Source organism: Myxine glutinosa, chromosome 1, assembly GCF_964187855.1.
Source record: "Myxine glutinosa chromosome 1, kmMyxGlut1.1, whole genome shotgun sequence".
Classification (NCBI taxonomy): Eukaryota; Metazoa; Chordata; class Myxini; order Myxiniformes; family Myxinidae; genus Myxine; species Myxine glutinosa.
The window spans coordinates 167,404,018-167,421,763 of NC_136261.1; the positions used below are offsets into that span (position 1 = coordinate 167,404,018).

At 42.8% G+C, this 17,746-nt stretch overlaps 2 protein-coding genes across 3 annotated transcripts in view; one reads left to right on the forward strand and one right to left on the reverse strand.

The window, feature by feature from the left end:
- The window catches only part of TYRP1 (tyrosinase related protein 1), a 185,688-nt gene that overhangs the window by 34,065 nt on the left and 133,877 nt on the right, over window positions 1-17,746 (forward strand). The window lies entirely within an intron of this gene.
- Window positions 14,345-16,120, reverse strand: LOC137430929 (protein FAM200C-like). Its single transcript, XM_068121698.2, has one exon. The coding sequence runs from the start codon at window positions 16,118-16,120 to the stop codon at window positions 14,345-14,347; it is 1,776 nt and encodes a 591-aa protein (XP_067977799.2).

The following is a 17,746-nucleotide window of genomic DNA, read 5'->3' on the forward strand; positions in this document are numbered from 1 at the left end:
GAAAATGTAAGACCGAGCGATCCTGCAGACCATAGAAGGGCTGTATTGGGTTTCAGAACAATCGATTGGTAAATAAGGAAGTAGGGATCTGAAGTATGAGGGACAACCACCCCCGCCCCCCACCTGGGAGCCCCCATGATCCAAAATCAGAAAATCGAAGTGTATGGGACTGTGCGGGCCACTGAGTAGAAGGGCTGTATTGGGTTTCAGAGCAATCCATTGGTTGATAAGGAACTAAGGGACTGGTAAGGATCCAAAGTTTCATTAAGGGGTACCTCCCCCCCCCCCCTCCTCCCTGCGAGCCCCCATGATCCGAAATTGAAAAATATAATCAAGTAATCGAAAAATGTAACTGAGCGGTCCTGTGACCATCGCTTAACAGGGCTGTATTGTGTTTCAGAGCAATCATTTGGTAAATAAGGGATGAGTACGGATCCGAAGTTTGGGGGTAACCCGCTCCCTAAGACAGACCTTTCAGATGGAGAATCTCAGCCGAACTTTTAGAAGTCACTCAGCTCTGATTGGTGTACGTTTATGAGGAACATACGTACATACATACATACTGTACATGCTTACATACAGACATATGGACAGACAAACACTGTTCGAGACGACTTTGCCCGACAGGCTACTCCGTAAAAATGAATCTTGGAGAAACGGGGAGTCCCCATGATGCGATATCTCAAGATCGAAGCCTGAGAGATTTTATCGGATACTGTCTTGTATTCATTTGTCAAGTTTCAGAACAATCAGCCTGGTGATAAGGGAGGAGTAGCAACAATAGCAAAAGGTTAAAGGACAGACGACCAGATGGACAGACATCCGGACATGACGACCCATTTATAAGTCCATCTCTTAGGGAATCGAGATGAGATGACATAAAAATGATGGGATGCACCCTTTTTGAATTGAATTGCCAGTTGATTAAAATTTCCACGTTTCATGGAAACAACAAAAATAAAGAAATGATGGGCAGAATGGCCCCCCACACCAAAGTTCCTTATGGATTGTTGTTAAGAATGGGAAGAAAGGTGGTAGGGAAGGACATAGAGTTTTGGGTATGAGGGCAGACAGTTGTTGGTGGGGGGACGCAGAGAGTTGGGAGAGGGAAGTTGTATTGTTGGGAGGATGGGGGTGGGGTTAAGGAATTGGGGTTAAGAGGTGGGGGGTTGAGGACTTGAAGAAGAAATGGGGAGGAGAGGAACGGTTTTAAAGACTTGCAGTGGTGAGGGCATTTGAAGATAGGTTGGGAGGGGTTTGAAGATGTGGGATTGGGGGATGAGGGTGGCTTGAGGACTTGGGATTAAAAGAAAAGGGGAGTTGAGTACTTGATCTACAGATCTACCATAATCTATATACTTGAGCATGGCCCTGCATTGCTAAATCTTTGTCTTATTGACTTTTTGTAATGGACTACTTTCATTGTTGGCCATTTTTTGGTTACAGCAGGCATGTTGCTTTCTGCAAGGAACTCTGGGCTCTGGCTGCATATCAAGAGTCGCAGATGGCACTCGAGGGAGTTGTTTCAAGAAGATAAATGCCCCCTAAAACCTCCCTCCCTGTGCTATTTCCTTGTGTTCATCTCTATACAATTAGCATTTTATATGCGTCTCTGTGGAAGTGTGTATTTCATGGGTTTATGTGTGTAATTAGCATGTGATTAGTAATTATGAATGTTCGACATACACTGTTCCCATTCCCAGCTTCTGTCCTGTTCTGTCATGCATATCATTCTCCCACTCCTGCTGCCGTTGTGTCTCTTCACATTTGACTTCTGTCCTTACTTTCCAGCACCCATTTCAAATATTGTGAATTATTACAATACAGTGCATTTTATTTATGGGCATTTTGTAATCCACTTTCCCATGTTGTTTGTGCTGGGAAGATGGATGCGAAAATGCAGATGATGATGTTGTGAATGCTTGCGTATACCTGGAACGTCTTCCGCATCTGCTTCTGCCCTCTCTGTTACCCCCCTCTGCACAGCTCTCCTACACCTTGGTGAAACTTGACACCCCTACTTGCAGCTCTCCTGCCACACATCTCTCATGCCCCTTCCACTTCCATTTCCTCTACCCCTACTCCTCCTTCCTTGAGGCTCCAATCACTCAGTCGAAGTTCCTTCTCCCTCCTTCACGTTTGATTCTCTATCTTCAGATTTCTTACAGATGTCTATCCAGTTCGCCTCCGCATCTCCTGACATTGCCTGTCTGAGAGAAACCTTTATTTCACAGGATATTTCAGACCCATCTGTGTGTCCTTCCCTGGCTATTTCCTCCTCTCATTTGACAGGCCAAACTATCATCTCGTGGTGGTATTGCTATACATAACCATAACTCAATTCCACACAGCCATTGTGCTTTTCTGTCCACCATTCTGACTCAATAGAGGATTTCTTGATTTCTCTCTCACTCTCTCACCCTCTCACTCTCTCACTCTCTCTCTCTTTCTCTCTCCTAATCTCTTGTTTCTGTGTGTACTCTACCTTCCACCCAATTTTGATGACTCCATCGATGAGGCTCTTTATTCAGACATGGATACTCTACTGTCCTCCAATCCCAGATCTCTTTGTAATATTTGGAGACTTCCACTTAATTCGCACTAACCTAGATGGTTGAGTCAGTCCACAAACTCCAATCCACAGTGTTACAGCAAAGGCCTTTCGTGAAACAGCTGCCCTTTCTCAGCTGGTCTACTTCCCTACTGCCATCTCTCCAAATGGCATGGTCATTACTTGTTAGATTTAGTCATGTCAAATATACTCTCAAGCCTGTGCTGCTCCTCCAGGCTCTCCTTATCACGTCTTTGTAAACGCTTTTGTCTCCTTGGCAGTCTTCAGAGAGATGCCAACGTGTTGAAATGCATGGCAGTTCGGCAAGGCAGATTTGTCTGGTCTGAGATCTGATACCCTCACAGATCTGATATCCTCACAGATCTGATATCCATTATCCCATCAACTCCTGACATCAACAATTCCTAGAATTCCTTCCTCAACAGACTTACTTCTCTCATTTGCAATTACATCCCTCCATGCCTCCAATTGTGTTATTCAAAATCTCGACGATGGTACTTTGTTTTTTTTTTTGTTTTTTTTTTGTATACTGAATCGAGGCTCGTGAAAGAGCTAACATTTATTTCACAAACAAATCAACCAGACAAACAAAATATACAAAAAGAGGGAGCGGAAGACAAGATGGGGAGAGAAGGGGAAGCACACAACCACAACATTTGAGAGCAGGGAGAAGTGTGGGAGGGAGAGGTCTTGGGGGCAGGAGGCGTGGGAGGGGGAGGGGGGGGGGGGGGGGAGGGAGAGGTATAAAACACAAGGGGACCGAAATTAGCGGGGGTAGAAAAGATCAAGGTTTTGGATGGGGGAGGATAAGAGATGGTGGTGAACAGCTGTTTTAAAGACCTGGAGGGTGGAGTGGGATTGAAGAGAGTGAGGGAGTTTGTTCCAGAGGCGGGAGAAAAGAGGAATGAAGGAGTGAAGGTGAGCAGAAAGTCTTGATTTTGGCAGTTTAACCATAAGAGGGTTGCAGGCAGATCTTGTGCGACCTGTAGGAATATTTGGGGGACAGAGCCCAGAGAGGGCTGGGGGGGCAAGGCCAGAGAGGAGTCGGTAGAAGACGGAAAGACCACCAACCTGCCTGCGGTGAGTGAGTGAAAGGCCCTTGGAGTTAGCTTCATCGCGGGAGATTCCAATGATTCTGAACGCTTTGGTTTCAACAGCGTGAAGACGGGCTAGGTGTGAGGCAGGAGCACCAGACCAGACTGGAGAGCAGTAATCCATAGAGCTGCGGAGCTGCTGCGGATTGAGGGCAAAGGGTGACTCGGACTCATAAAAGTGGCTTGCGTTTTCCACTGGAAAGTTAAACTCAACTGATGGGAACTTAAAGTCCATCGACAGAACTCCAGTACATATCAGTTATATGATGAGCCAATGCCCAACATCAAGCTCACCTGCAGTAAATAATCTCACATCCTTCTTCTACCTTCTCACTCCTCAAGTAATCATGTTGGACACTGCCATGGAATTTTGGACATGGAATTTCGCAGGACATGCAATTCTCTCTCACCACGTTTGTGAAGGTCTCAGTCAATGTTGACACGAACTCTACGACTGAACCTGATGGCATTGGCACGGTAATCCCCAATAATTACAGCCGTATCTTTTTCTCTTTGCACACTCAAGTCATACTAATATAGATTCCTGCATTCATCTTAGAAAGTTGCAATGTCACCCCGATCCACTAGATACGAGAAGGGTTCCAAACATTGGCACTGATCAGAAGAATGATCTCTTCAACAAATCTGTAATCTCTGATCATCAGTTTAGAATTTGCCTAAGCTACACATACCTTGCTTCTTTTAGCCCAACAATGTATGGATGTACTAAATCTCAAATAAGAGATCATGGCCCTCTGTTTGGACCTATTTTACGCATTCGATACTGTTCTGCAACTAGTGTTACTTTCTGAGATATATCGACGAATCGTATATCCTTTTTTCTATGGCTATGAGGTTCACTCTGGGTGGAAATGGAGGATTATTTTCACTGACATTCTGTCTCATGATCTCCTTCTTCACGGTGATTTCATACAAGGCATAATTACTCCCGCCTGGGAGTAATGCATTCACTCGTGTCCGTCCATGTGCATGTGTGTGTCCGTGTGTTTGTGAACAAGATATCTGGAAAAGTTCTGAACGGATTTGGATGAAAGTTGGTGGGATGATTGCCCTTGGGATAAGGAAGAATTGATTAGTTTTTGGTGAAGCTCAGGATATTATTCTGGATCCAGGAATTTTTTTGGGGAATTTTTTTTGGGAATTTTTTTTTCTGTTTTCCTTTAAAAACCATTTTCTCTGCAATAATTGGACCGATTGAGAGCAAATTTTCACCATAGGAGGCACTCGGTCTGTAGAATATTTTAATGGTAATTATGATGTCACAGGTCACGAGGTTCGGCCGCCATATTGTTTTGAGTGAAAAACACTAAAATACAATTTTCTCCAAAACGCCTGAACAGATCGAGGCCAAACTTTGCAGGCAGAATCACATACCATGACGAACAAAAATGTCAGCGAGCATGACATCATGCTTCACATGGTTTCAGAGTTATGACGTTTTAAGCACAAACTTTTAAAACCTTGCTCCTCCCTCATTTGTGATCCAATCGAGGGGAAACTTCACAGATCTGTTCAGCATATCAGTCCATTAAAATGTCATTTTGGAATTTGCGATAGGTCACGTGGTTTGGCAGACATCGTTAATTAAACGCAAATAATAAAAACATTTTTTATCTTTTGAACCACTTCATTGATCGACGTGAAACTTCATACTCTAGTAGAAGTCATGAAGAGTAACAAGTGTGCAAAATTTGAAGATGATTGGATGTACGGTCTGGAAGCTAGAAGTTGTTAGTGCGTGAAGAAGAAGAGTCTTCGACTGTGGACGATTAATTCTTTATCACATGTACAGACTTGCAGGCATCGTTTGACACAATCTCCCGGGTTAATTCGAACCTCAAATAAAATTATAATTCCAGATTTGCCAATGGCTGAGGTATATTAACAAACGAATATAACAGATTTGGCAAAATTCCAACTTTTAAAAAAAAAGATCACATATTCACCCAGGGTTGTGAGAGGCTGAAGAAGAAGAAACCTCGCATGGGCTTCCCAAACCAAATAAATAATTATGGTTCTGGCTCTGCGATTTTCAGGTTTATTACTCCCCCCAGGGAGTAATGCATTTGATCGTGTCCGTCCGTGTGTGTGTGTGTGTGTTCGTATGTTTGTGTGTTCGTGTGTTTGTGAACAACATATCTGGAAAAGTTCTGAACGGATTTGGATGAAAGTTGGTGCGATGATTGCCTTTGGGATAATGAAGAATTGATTATTTTTTGGTGAAGCTCAGGATATTATTCCGGATCCAGGAATTATTTTTGGGAAAGATTTTTTCTGTTTTACTGCATTAAAGCTTTTATTCTTATTCTTAAATGATGTTTTTCTCCTCTAATTCCGAGATATATCAAAATTAATTCTCTGACAGTTAGGGCCTACTTTCTTTTTCATTTATTGTTTTGGGGAGAGGGGATGTTAAACAAAACGTATTATTCCAACTAAACCCACGGCGGGAGTATGCGCTCTACTGAGTATCGTTCTAGTTTCTGAATGACCTTATTCTTGGTCCACCTTGATAATGTCTACATTTCCCTCAAAGGTCCCTACCATTTGGCTGATACCTCCACCTTGTGTAAAACAGTACATCACACTTCAATGGTGCTGCTTGCTGCAGGGTTGTGAGAAGGGCGCCAGGCCACGAACATGGCCGGCACGCACAGCTCAAAGGACCACGATAGTGGCCATACCAACTACCAAATATGGTCAATATATGGGTGTGTTCTTGCTACTATTTGTATGCAAATGAGTTTAAACTGCTGTCAACCCAAAAAATAAATCATGACCTTTCTTTCAATATAAAATACCCTGAGTAACTCATGAAAGCTTGCTTCTAATTGGTGGAGAAAATCTGGGCAACGAACCAGTAAATCCAGCACTTTGTGGGTTAAATACAAGAAAGTCCTATGCTGTCACTCTCTCCCTCAACAAAGATTGACCTTCAAACCCCAGTGTTTACTTCTTTAGCCGACCTCTGGTAGAGGTGCAATTATTAAAGTTCAAATGCCTACCAATCATTTACAACCTTTGTTGGGAGAACCATATCTCCAAACTGACCTCTAAGGCCACACAACACTTTGGAATTATCTGCAGTACCAAGTCAAGTATGAAACGCTCAGAGCTCGTTGCATTGTATGTTTCCTTTATTCTGTAGTATCATAGAATATGGATCCTCCATCTTGGTAGTTCATGCAGTTGCTTCAGATCTTGCTCCTAGTCAGGTTCACTATGTCAATAAATTATGCTTCGTTCAAAATCATGGTAGATTAGCAAACCTATTTGGAAAGGTTATAGCATAAGGAAACTAAAAATCAATGTTTACATTTGGAGAGATACCTGTATGGCGGCCATTTTGGATTTTCAAAATGGCCACTGTAAAATACATATTTTGTTCTATTTCTGCCTCTAATTACCCTAAAAACTTTTTAAAATATACTAAACTTCTATTTTCAGGGACAAGGAATCCAATGAAAGTATCAAATTAGTGCTATGGGGAATGGTAAGACACGAATCAAAGGTTATGAATTGCAAAATACTGTCTTTATATTCGCGATACGTTGCATAATCAAATACATGTTATCATTTTGTACAGGCAGTTAATAACATCAAAATGTGTCACAATAATTCATATCACCAAACATACACAGGCAGTCAGCAAAATCATATATACACATGCAGTCAGTATAACTTCACATCTACACAGGCAGTCAATGACAAAATATACACAGGCAGTCAATGGCATCAAACATACACGATTACAGAATATGCCATTTAGAGTTCGTCATCACTGTCCTGTGTGTCGTATCCGACAATATAGTCCGCATCGTTTTCACAGTCCGTTCCACACAAGCAAAGGTCGGTCAAATTGATTGGCAAATCGAATTGGTCGATCGAATCGAATTCGATGAATCGAATCGAATCGAATCGATCGAATGGTCGAATGGTCGATCGAAGCGATTGGTCGAATGGGTCGAATGGAATTGGTCGAATTGGTCGAATCGAATTGGTCGGAATTGGCAAATGTAAACATTGATTTTCAGATTTTCCATGCAATAACGTTTCCAAAAATGTATAGGTTTGCTAATCTACCATGGTTTTGAACGAAAACACATAGTGAACCTGACTATCCCCTGGAGGCAAATGAGTCCAAGGATATTTGTGTTATGTATCTGTCAGCAGGAGACCAGGTCCCAAGGTCTGCTTCTCACCCACCACAGACAGTATGGCAGTCTCTGATTTTTATTTCCTCACTTTCTGGCCTCTCTCAACCTGTGTAGGTCACAACCATTCTTTCAGAATCACACATCTGGCTCCCCTCTCCAATTCTAAGCTTAATGCTCAGGTACATTCCTTCAGCTCTCTCTCTCTCTCTCTCTCATCTGTTAAACTGACTCCCTGTGTCTGTTGTCCGGCTCCTCTCCCTCTAGTCTTACAAGAGTGTGCCCATTGTAACCTCATGATTTTTACAAAACCCACCCTTGCTTTCTTTGACACTCACTGACCCCTCAGTAATACCACTTTTCTTAATGCCACTCGACTACTCGTGTGCAACGTCTTTGTTTTCCTAGTCCCGTTTGATCCTTTTGTCAATATGTGAACCTGCTGCCCATCCATGAACATTAGAGTCCCTTTATACAGAGAGTAACGACATGATCCGGAAAAATACGGTCACGTGACTCAGGGAGCCATTTTGGAGCCAAATTCGCGTTCGCTTAACTTCTCGCGTTCGCGCGTGTTATGCAAGTACAATCGATTCGACTACCTACGGAAGCCTTAGTTCACTGAAAATGCCGGGTCGTTGTGCATTTGGATGCACAAATAGACATGACGAGGGTTTCAAGATGTACAGATTCCCTTCGGATCCCAATCGACGTAAAATATGGGAGAATAAAGTGAGCCGTGTGGGCTGGAAGCCGGCTTCGTCTTCAAAGCTTTGCGAGGTCGGTCAAGTTACTGTTCAGCCCCGTTCAGAAAGTAAAGTGAATTATTTAACTTTCACCTTTAGTCTAGTAGGAAGACTAGGTCCCTCTGCACCCCCCGGAGATATACTTCTAATCAGTGTTTCTAGATTGGAAAAAATGTGTAGAAAATGACTAGCTATGGCCCCAAGCTGAAAAAATGTCCCACATACCATTTTTATGCAAATTACCGCTGCAAATTTTATGCAAAATTATGCAAATTTTATGCAAATTTTTGATGAGGAGTAGAGTTGAGGGGTCTTTGAGGGCTTCATCGAGGTGCTCTCGGTTGCAAGACTGGGTCATTCTGAGAAGCACAGCAGGGTCAGAGATCATGATGTTCTCCTCCTCAGTGAATCTCTCCATCAACAGCCTCTCCATTGCCTCACACACTGTTTTGAGGCAAAAGAGGGACTTTGCGTAGGCCTTTCCACTGAGAACACCTTTGAGAGATCCACTTGTTACTAGTTGTGCCTCAAAGAGAATCTCTGCATATCCAGAACCACGCATCTTGTGTCCAGTGAGCATCCCGATGTAGTTCATGGATGTGTGGAAGGGTCCAATCGTTACTACATGACTAGCAAATTCATTTGGCCAGCGCCAGATGATGGGAAGGGCTTTCATGCAGACACCCAGATCAAATGTATTCAGGACCCATCTCTGACCCACCTCAGCAGTTGCTGCCTCGGAACGCTTCAGTAGCTCACGAACAACTGCGTTGTCTGTGATCGGTTGGTGGATAGGCGTGCAGTAGTCGACTGTTGATTTGCTGGGTGGGGGAGAACCAGTTGCAGAGGTGAAACCCCCTAGCCCAGGCACAGGCTGCAGGCCATTGCCATGCCATGCAGGCACCAGGCACAGACCGATCACAGACAACGCAGTTGTTCGTGAGCTACTGAAGCGTTCCGAGGCAGCAACTGCTGAGGTGGGTCAGAGATGGGTCCTGAATACATTTGATCTGGGTGTCTGCATGAAAGCCCTTCCCATCATCTGGCGCTGGCCAAATGAATTTGCTAGTCATGTAGTAACGATTGGACCCTTCCACACATCCATGAACTACATCGGGATGCTCACTGGACACAAGATGCGTGGTTCTGGATATGCAGAGATTCTCTTTGAGGCACAACTAGTAACAAGTGGATCTCTCAAAGGTGTTCTCAGTGGAAAGGCCTACGCAAAGTCCCTCTTTTGCCTCAAAACAGTGTGTGAGGCAATGGAGAGGCTGTTGATGGAGAGATTCACTGAGGAGGAGAACATCATGATCTCTGACCCTGCTGTGCTTCTCAGAATGACCCAGTCTTGCAACCGAGAGCACCTCGATGAAGCCCTCAAAGACCCCTCAACTCTACTCCTCATCAAAAATTTGCATAAAATTTGCATAATTTTGCATAAAATTTGCAGCAGTAATTTGCATAAAAATGGTATGTGGGACATTTTTTCAGCTTGGGGCCATAGCTAGTCATTTTCTACACATTTTTTCCAATCTAGAAACACTGATTAGAAGTATATCTCCGGGGGGTGCAGGGGGACCTAGTCTTCCTACTAGACTACTTATAGAGACTACAAGTAATTCCCGCAACAAGTAGTCAATAGCTGTCATTGTATCATAGTGAAAACCGTTAATTTTTTTGTTTGGAAACATTGGATACTTTGCTTGACGGTACATTGTACTGTATTTTCTATATTTCTATTTAGAAAAAGAACGTTCAGTTCACAATATGCCAACAGTTTGATAATAGCTAGTATTAGGAATCATTGCTAGAGAATGGTTATGAATGGTTATGTTGTAAATTCAACAGGGCTGGACAAAAAGAAGAAGTCTCTGTTTGGCATTATTGTGTATTCGTGCATGCATCTTTTATTGTGTATTCGTGCATGCATCTCTTATTGTGTATTCGTGCATGCATCTCTTATTGTGTATTCGTGCATGCATCTCTTATTGTGTATTCGTGCATGCATCTCTTATTGTGTATTCGTGCATGCATCTCTTATTGTGTATTCGTGCATGCATCTCTTATTGTGTATTCGTGCATGCATCTCTTATTGTGTATTCGTGCATGCATCTCTTATTGTGTATTCGTGCATGCATCTCTTATTGTGTATTCGTGCATGCATCTCTTATTGTGTATTCGTGCATGCATCTCTTATTGTGTATTCGTGCATGCATCTCTTATTGTGTATTCGTGCATGCATCTCTTATTGTGTATTCGTGCATGCATCTCTTATTGTGTATTCGTGCATGCATCTCTTATTGTGTATTCGTGCATGCATCTCTTATTGTGTATTCGTGCATGCATCTCTTATTGTGTATTCGTGCATGCATCTCTTATTGTGTATTCGTGCATGCATCTCTTATTGTGTATTCGTGCATGCATCTCTTATTGTGTATTCGTGCATGCATCTTTTATTGTGTATTCGTGCATGCATCTCTTATTGTGTATTCGTGCATGCATCTTAAGAAATAGCTTGCCCATGGAGCATATCCACTTACCCTGTATTTGGTCTTGCCATTTTTTTTTTCAGGGGAACACAAAAGTTCTCAAAAAATTCCACATAATGCAATGAAAGTTTTAATGATTGTAAAGATAAAAAGCAGGAAGTTGCTATTCATATTGGGGTCTCAACCCTCACAAGACCTCTAATTTGTATCGTTCTTCAAAATGGTAGAGATAAATGCTAAAAAAAAATTCATCACATATTGCAATTTTGACAGCTGTACTACGTTTCATTTATTCTGATTGTACCTGGATCTGTTGCTGAATGTGGTTAACTGATGAAAAGAAAGCTGAAAAGGTTAATTTACAGTATGTGTGCATTGACCGAGAGCCTGTGTGTGTGTGTGTGTGTGTGTGTGTGTGTGTGTGTGTGTGTGTGTGTGTGTGGATATGTGTGTGTGTGTGTGTGTGTGTGTCTGTGTGTGTGGATATGTGTGTGTGTGTGTGTGTGTGTGTGTATGTGTGTGTGTGTTTATCCCGTGTGTGTGCATGTGTGTTTTAATGTGTTGATGTTTGTGTGTATGTTTGAGTTTATTGGCTCTGAAAACGCATTAAATTTGTTACAGTTTGATAATGTTTACATTAAATTCATTTCTTTCAGACAAAACACACGTGTGTTTTAATGCCCCCCCCCCCCCCACCCCGCTTTTCCTATCCTCTTAATCGAAGAGGTTAAAGATTATTTTAGGTTACAAGACTACCTTGTCACATAGTATGTTCAAATTCTCTCCAGGCATCGTGAGTAACCCAAATTATTATTGCCAACATCGCGATAATGAGGATTCAGAAATCACCCATTTTGTCACTTCTCATCAACCGCTCATTTTTTCAGACAAACTAATATCCCATTGTAGGCAATCTGGAACATAATGGAGCTAATACTCATTGACCGACATCTCGATACAATAAAATAAATAAATAAAAACATTCACCGTACTCCCTAACCCGCCCCGTGTTTGTGCAGTGGTGCATTGCATTATACACGCATAGCTCATAGTGCACTGTGCATGTGCCGGTTCAGTGGTTCCGCACAATTGGCCCCAAAATGGCGGCGTATTCTCAGTTGTCGTTACTCTCTGTATAAAGGGACTCTAATGAACATGAACCATACACCACTTATCCATGAACCATACACCACTTATCCATGAACCATACACTGCTTCAATCCAGTAACTTTGCAGTCACGACAAAGGGATGGCAGTGTTGCGATTATATTTACTATATTATTATTAACACTAGTGGGGTCACCCGTGTGAATCCGACGGGCATGGACGTGTGTGACATTCCGACATATTGAGTTAGATGCTGCACCTGCACATTCAGTTTCATAAAATGGTTACTGGCAATTTATCAGATCCACAAATAATGTAATCTACACAATGTATTTACTTCTGATAACATGTGAATGCATGTGCGTGCACATGGGAAATACAGTTTGAAATATGTTATTAAATCTCGTGTAAAATGTACACACACACACACACACACACACACACACACACACACACACACACACACATGTACACCCACACACATGCACACACACATGTACACACACACACACATGCACACACATATACACATACACATACAATATTAACGTTATTATTATTATAACGAAAATGATACTATTGTATTAAGAAAGCTGGGCTAATTTAGCAGATGCAGCCTGAAGGTTAGGCTTGAAGGCATGAAGCTTAAGGGCTATATGTACTCATTCATTCATTGGATGACCCGTAACACCGATGCTTTCGATATTTTATGGTCATTTTAATAATCTGTTTGTTTGTGTTTCATACTGAATGAAAAACGGAAAGGTAGAGCATGGCGATTGTGATATATGACAGGTTCGACGATTTGTTCGGCCTGAACTGCATATAAATTAAAACAAGTCAGGAGACGACGATGGTTCACGAGCGAGCGGTATTCAATGACAAAGGACGGACTATAACCGAAACAGGCCCAGACAGGCCAGGCCTGGAAATGTCAAAATGAAGGTTACTGACCTTGAAATGAGATAGAAAATAATGTATAATCAGTTATGAGCTTAGTTAGCAACACAATACCGAAAATTCGGTGAAAATGAAATGGGAAAAATAAATAAATAAATAAAATGAAAAAAATAATTAAAAATCGAGCTCCGTGGGGCTAGACACATGACATTGGCCAAACCAAATATCGAAACCCCTGTCAGATGCCACCAAACCCCTCGGAGAAGATGTAGCTTGAACTCGATTACCCCCTAAAAAGACATCTTTTTCGGGCGTGGCTCCGCCCACAATGGGCGCAATACGCCCACTCTAAGCAGGACACAACTCGATCATGATATCAACCTCCCACCCAAGTTTCATCAAGATCGGATGATATCATCGGGTAGTTATGCTGCGGACAGACAGACACACACACATACACACACACACACACACACACACACACACACACAGACACACACACATGACGAATATAGTGGTCACTTGATAACTCGTGAACCAATATCAGTGTGTGGAGTCAGCCGTCATACGCCGTAATGACATCATAGCCCTGTCATGTGACCAGATCATCAGCTCTGATTGGTGTACGTTTGTGAGGAACATACGTACATACAGACAGACAAACACTGCTCGAGACGGCTTTGCCCTATGGGCTACGCCATAAAAACGAAGGGCCATGAACATATAGACCAGGGGTTCTTAACCTTTCTAGTGTCACACCCCCTTTAGCAATTGTTGCTCGTCTCCACGCCCCCCTCCACCTACATCTGACGAAGCCGCTCGTTGACCCCTCTCGTGGGGGGGGGGGGTCTGGGGGGTCCCCCCCAGGAACTTTTTGAATTCTAGGTGCTCTGTGGTGCATTCTGAGGGGTTTGTTTGTTGATATTGAAGCCAGCCAGGGCTGGGCCCTGGGCCCTGGCTATTGACGTAGATTCTGTTAACAGCCTGGCAGCCAGGGCCGGGCCCTGGCGGGCCCTGGCTTATTTCAAACACTGGATCTGGTACCCCTGAACAGATAATGTTGTTTCAAAATAACAAAGGAGAGATTACAAACCTCGTTTTATTGCATCAAAACGCAAACAAGCTCAAGGCACGGATCGATGAAAGGAAAGGATAACTACACAAAACACGTTTGTTGAAATGTCACGTCAAAGGACGCAAAATCAATGAAACAACAATTTAGTCACTAAAGAAGCAATGCCAAAAATCTCACTAAATTTTAGTGAGATGGTTGGCACTGCTTCTTAGCTATCAGATCCGGAATTCGTGGTCGCGTGCCAGAGAGAGCACAGCGCAGATCTCCTTCAACGTTCAGCTTGCTTCTGTATTTGGTCTTGACAGCGACCAGCGCGGAGAATGCAGCCTCGCAGAGATACGTGGATCCGAACATCGTCAGAATCCGAACAGCTTGAAGCGAGATCAGAGGATAAACAGGAAGATGCTTGACCCAGAATGTCTCCAGGTCCAGAATTTCAAAGTCATCCTCAGCCGAGGAGTTGAACTTCAGCTCCAGAAACTCCTCCTGGACCTCGTCCGAAACATCAGCTACGTCGCATTGGAATGGGTTTCTGATGAATTTCCAGGTCTTTCGCTTTTCGTCCAAGTCAGGAAAGTAGCGGATGAATTCCGCTTTGTGTTCAGTCAGATGATCGATGATTTGGTTCTTTAACTTTGAATCGAGAAGGCCATCTGGAACGGCAGAGTCCAAGTTTGGGAAACAAGCTATGTTTCCGGCCTCCATTCGGCATTTCCAGAGGTCGAGTTTAGCCATGAAGGCTCGAATGGCGTTGTATTGCGTGATAATGTTTATGTGCTTCCCTTGCAGTTTTTGGTTGATACCGTTGAGTGCTTCGAAGATGTCTACGAGGTAAGCTAGAGACAGTTGACATTCTCGGGACTGGAACATTTTGTAGAGATCCGCCTTCCGCTGCACGTCTAGGAATGTTGCGACTTCTTCCCTCAGCTCGTAGACTCGCCCCAACATGTTTCCCTTCGAAAGCCAACGCACGTTTGTGTGGAAAAGCAAGGCTTGATGATCGCAGTCCAAGTCCTTGCACAGCTGTTTGAACAGGCGACTGTTTAAGGCTCCACCTTTGATAAAGTTGACTACCTTGATAGCCAGGTTCAGGAAATCCCTCATTTCAGCGGGCAGGGTCTTAGATGCTAAGGACTCACGATGGATAACGCAGTGTGTACCAATAGCAGAGGGACTCTTTTGTTTCACCTTCGTAACGAAACCCGAACGCGAGCCAAGCATGGCCGGAGCTCCGTCTGTGCAAACACCTACCAACGCGTCCCATGAAAGTCGATTTTCTTCGAAGAACTTCGAAACCACTTCAAAGACATCCGCTGCTGTCGTGTAAGTTTCCAGGGGATGACAAAATAGCATTTCCTCCTTCACGCTGTCGCCTAATATGAAACGAGCATACATGAGCAGCTGAGAACACTGAGCCACGTCTGTCGTTTCGTCGCATTGGATGGCAAAGACAGGCGAGGCCCTTATCTGGTCAGTCACTTGTTCTTTGATGTCCTGAGACATTTCATCGATCCGTCCCTTGATGGTATCGTTCGACAGGGAGATAGCCGAGAGTTTGTTCGCACTATCCTTCCCCAGGATGAGCTCTGCCGCTCGCAGTAGACTCGGTTTAATGAGAGTCTCTCCGATTGTATGGCTCTTCTTGTTCTTTGCTACTAGCAGGGCAATCTCGTAGGACGCCTCAACGATCTTTGACGTCTGTTGCCGAAATGTCCCACTGCTGTCCAACTTGGCTCGCTTCAAGGCTTCCCTTTTCGCCACAAAGAATGCCTGTGATTTATCTGCTAGTTCAGGATGGGTTGTCCTCAAGTGGCGTTCCAAACGTGTTGGCCGCATGGCATCATTGCTCAGAGTCTTGTAACATATAACGCACTGAGGAACCTCTGCGTCACCCTTTTGAAGTGCCACAAATCCGAACTTGATGTACTCGTCTTGGTATTTCCTCTTTTTCACACTCATTGCCATTGACTTCGATTCCAGTTAATAATCTGTCGGAAGAAAAAAAGAAGTGTTAGTTGAGACTGAAACAAACTAGGAATTATATAAGGCGCTATCTTTTCGGTTAATTAATTTTTTTCAGTAGGGGGATTATAATTTCCGTTTGGGGTTATTTAGACGTTTATACTGCCGTCCCGCGCCCCCTCTGAAAATTGCTCACGCCCCCCTTGGGGGGCGCGCCCCACAGGTTAAGAACCGAGGATATAGACAGTGTTCTTAAAAATGTATAAAAATTTGTGAATAGTAAGCAATTGCTACATTGGCAAGGAGAGTAATGTTATTGCAGTGAACCTGCTATACAAAAATTGCAGGGAAAGTGACGACAAAATGTGCAGTTTGTATTTCGTCTCCACCAAAAGCAGATTGAAAGAAATAAAAGACCCGAGAAGCTTGCCAAGTCCAATATCTACTGCCTACACCGTCTTTCGTCTCCACCGTCGTTAAATGCTTAATCTATGTCAACACATGTGATAAAAAAATTTTTTGCAATGCATTAACTACTCATTCAGGCACAAACCATCCATGCACACTCCATTTGCAACACACACCGACCGCACACGTGAAAATTTCTAAACTGTGAAACATGATGAGCTCAAATGAGCTTACATATGACATTGTTCATTGCGAGAGATTGAAAATTCTCATTTTAACCACAGCCAAGTTAAGTCCGACTGCATCTAAACTTGAGAAAACAGAAGTAGAGAAAAAGAGAAATAATAACTCAGATGAAAGTATCGTGTTTACAAACCAGATAACACTAAAATAATTAATGTACAAACGGAACAACATGATTTAGTTTAAAAATGGAACAAAAAGTTTTTCCCAAGGTGAATTAGTAAGACGCATAGCAAGAATATACTGTATAAAGTGCCTTCATAAAGTATTCACACCCCCTATTTTCACATTTTGTTGTGTTACAGCCTGAATTTAAAATGGATTATATTGAAATTTTTGTCACTGATCTATGCATAATACCCCATAATGTCAAAGTGGATTTTATTTAGAAATTCCCACAAAATAATTAAAAATGAAAAGCTAAAATGTCTTGAGTTAATAAGTATTCTTCCCAAATAGTTGATGAATGCACCTTTGCCAAATTAACAATTTTTGCCCTGAATTATTTATTTTTTTGCCATGAGATCCCTTCCACCAGACAGATCACAGAAGAGCTTTCTTCATTCACATTCACAAGAGATCATCTCCATCAGTGAAGTATAATCACATAATAATATAACCTAAAGGTCAACACCAATACTTCCCATTTCAAACGGTAGAAATCCAACAGCACAAAAACGTTGCAAACTACTGGGGTAATGTCAAGGTAGGAACATAATTCCTATTGCAAAAAATCCCAACCATGGAGTGCTGTGCTTGCAGCCTTCTGTTCAATGGTAACTTATGTCCAATGAATATCGAGTGGGTCTGTGACATCAGCACACCCTTTGGGCTCACATCTTTTGAGCTCACAGGTTCTGAGCCAGGGGACTGAATCAATATTGGTGACAGAAATTCCTTTGTTGTGGACATTGAAATGCCTGTGTTTGGTTTCCCTATTGATTTAGATGTCCTTGTTGCCAGAGAGCCTCT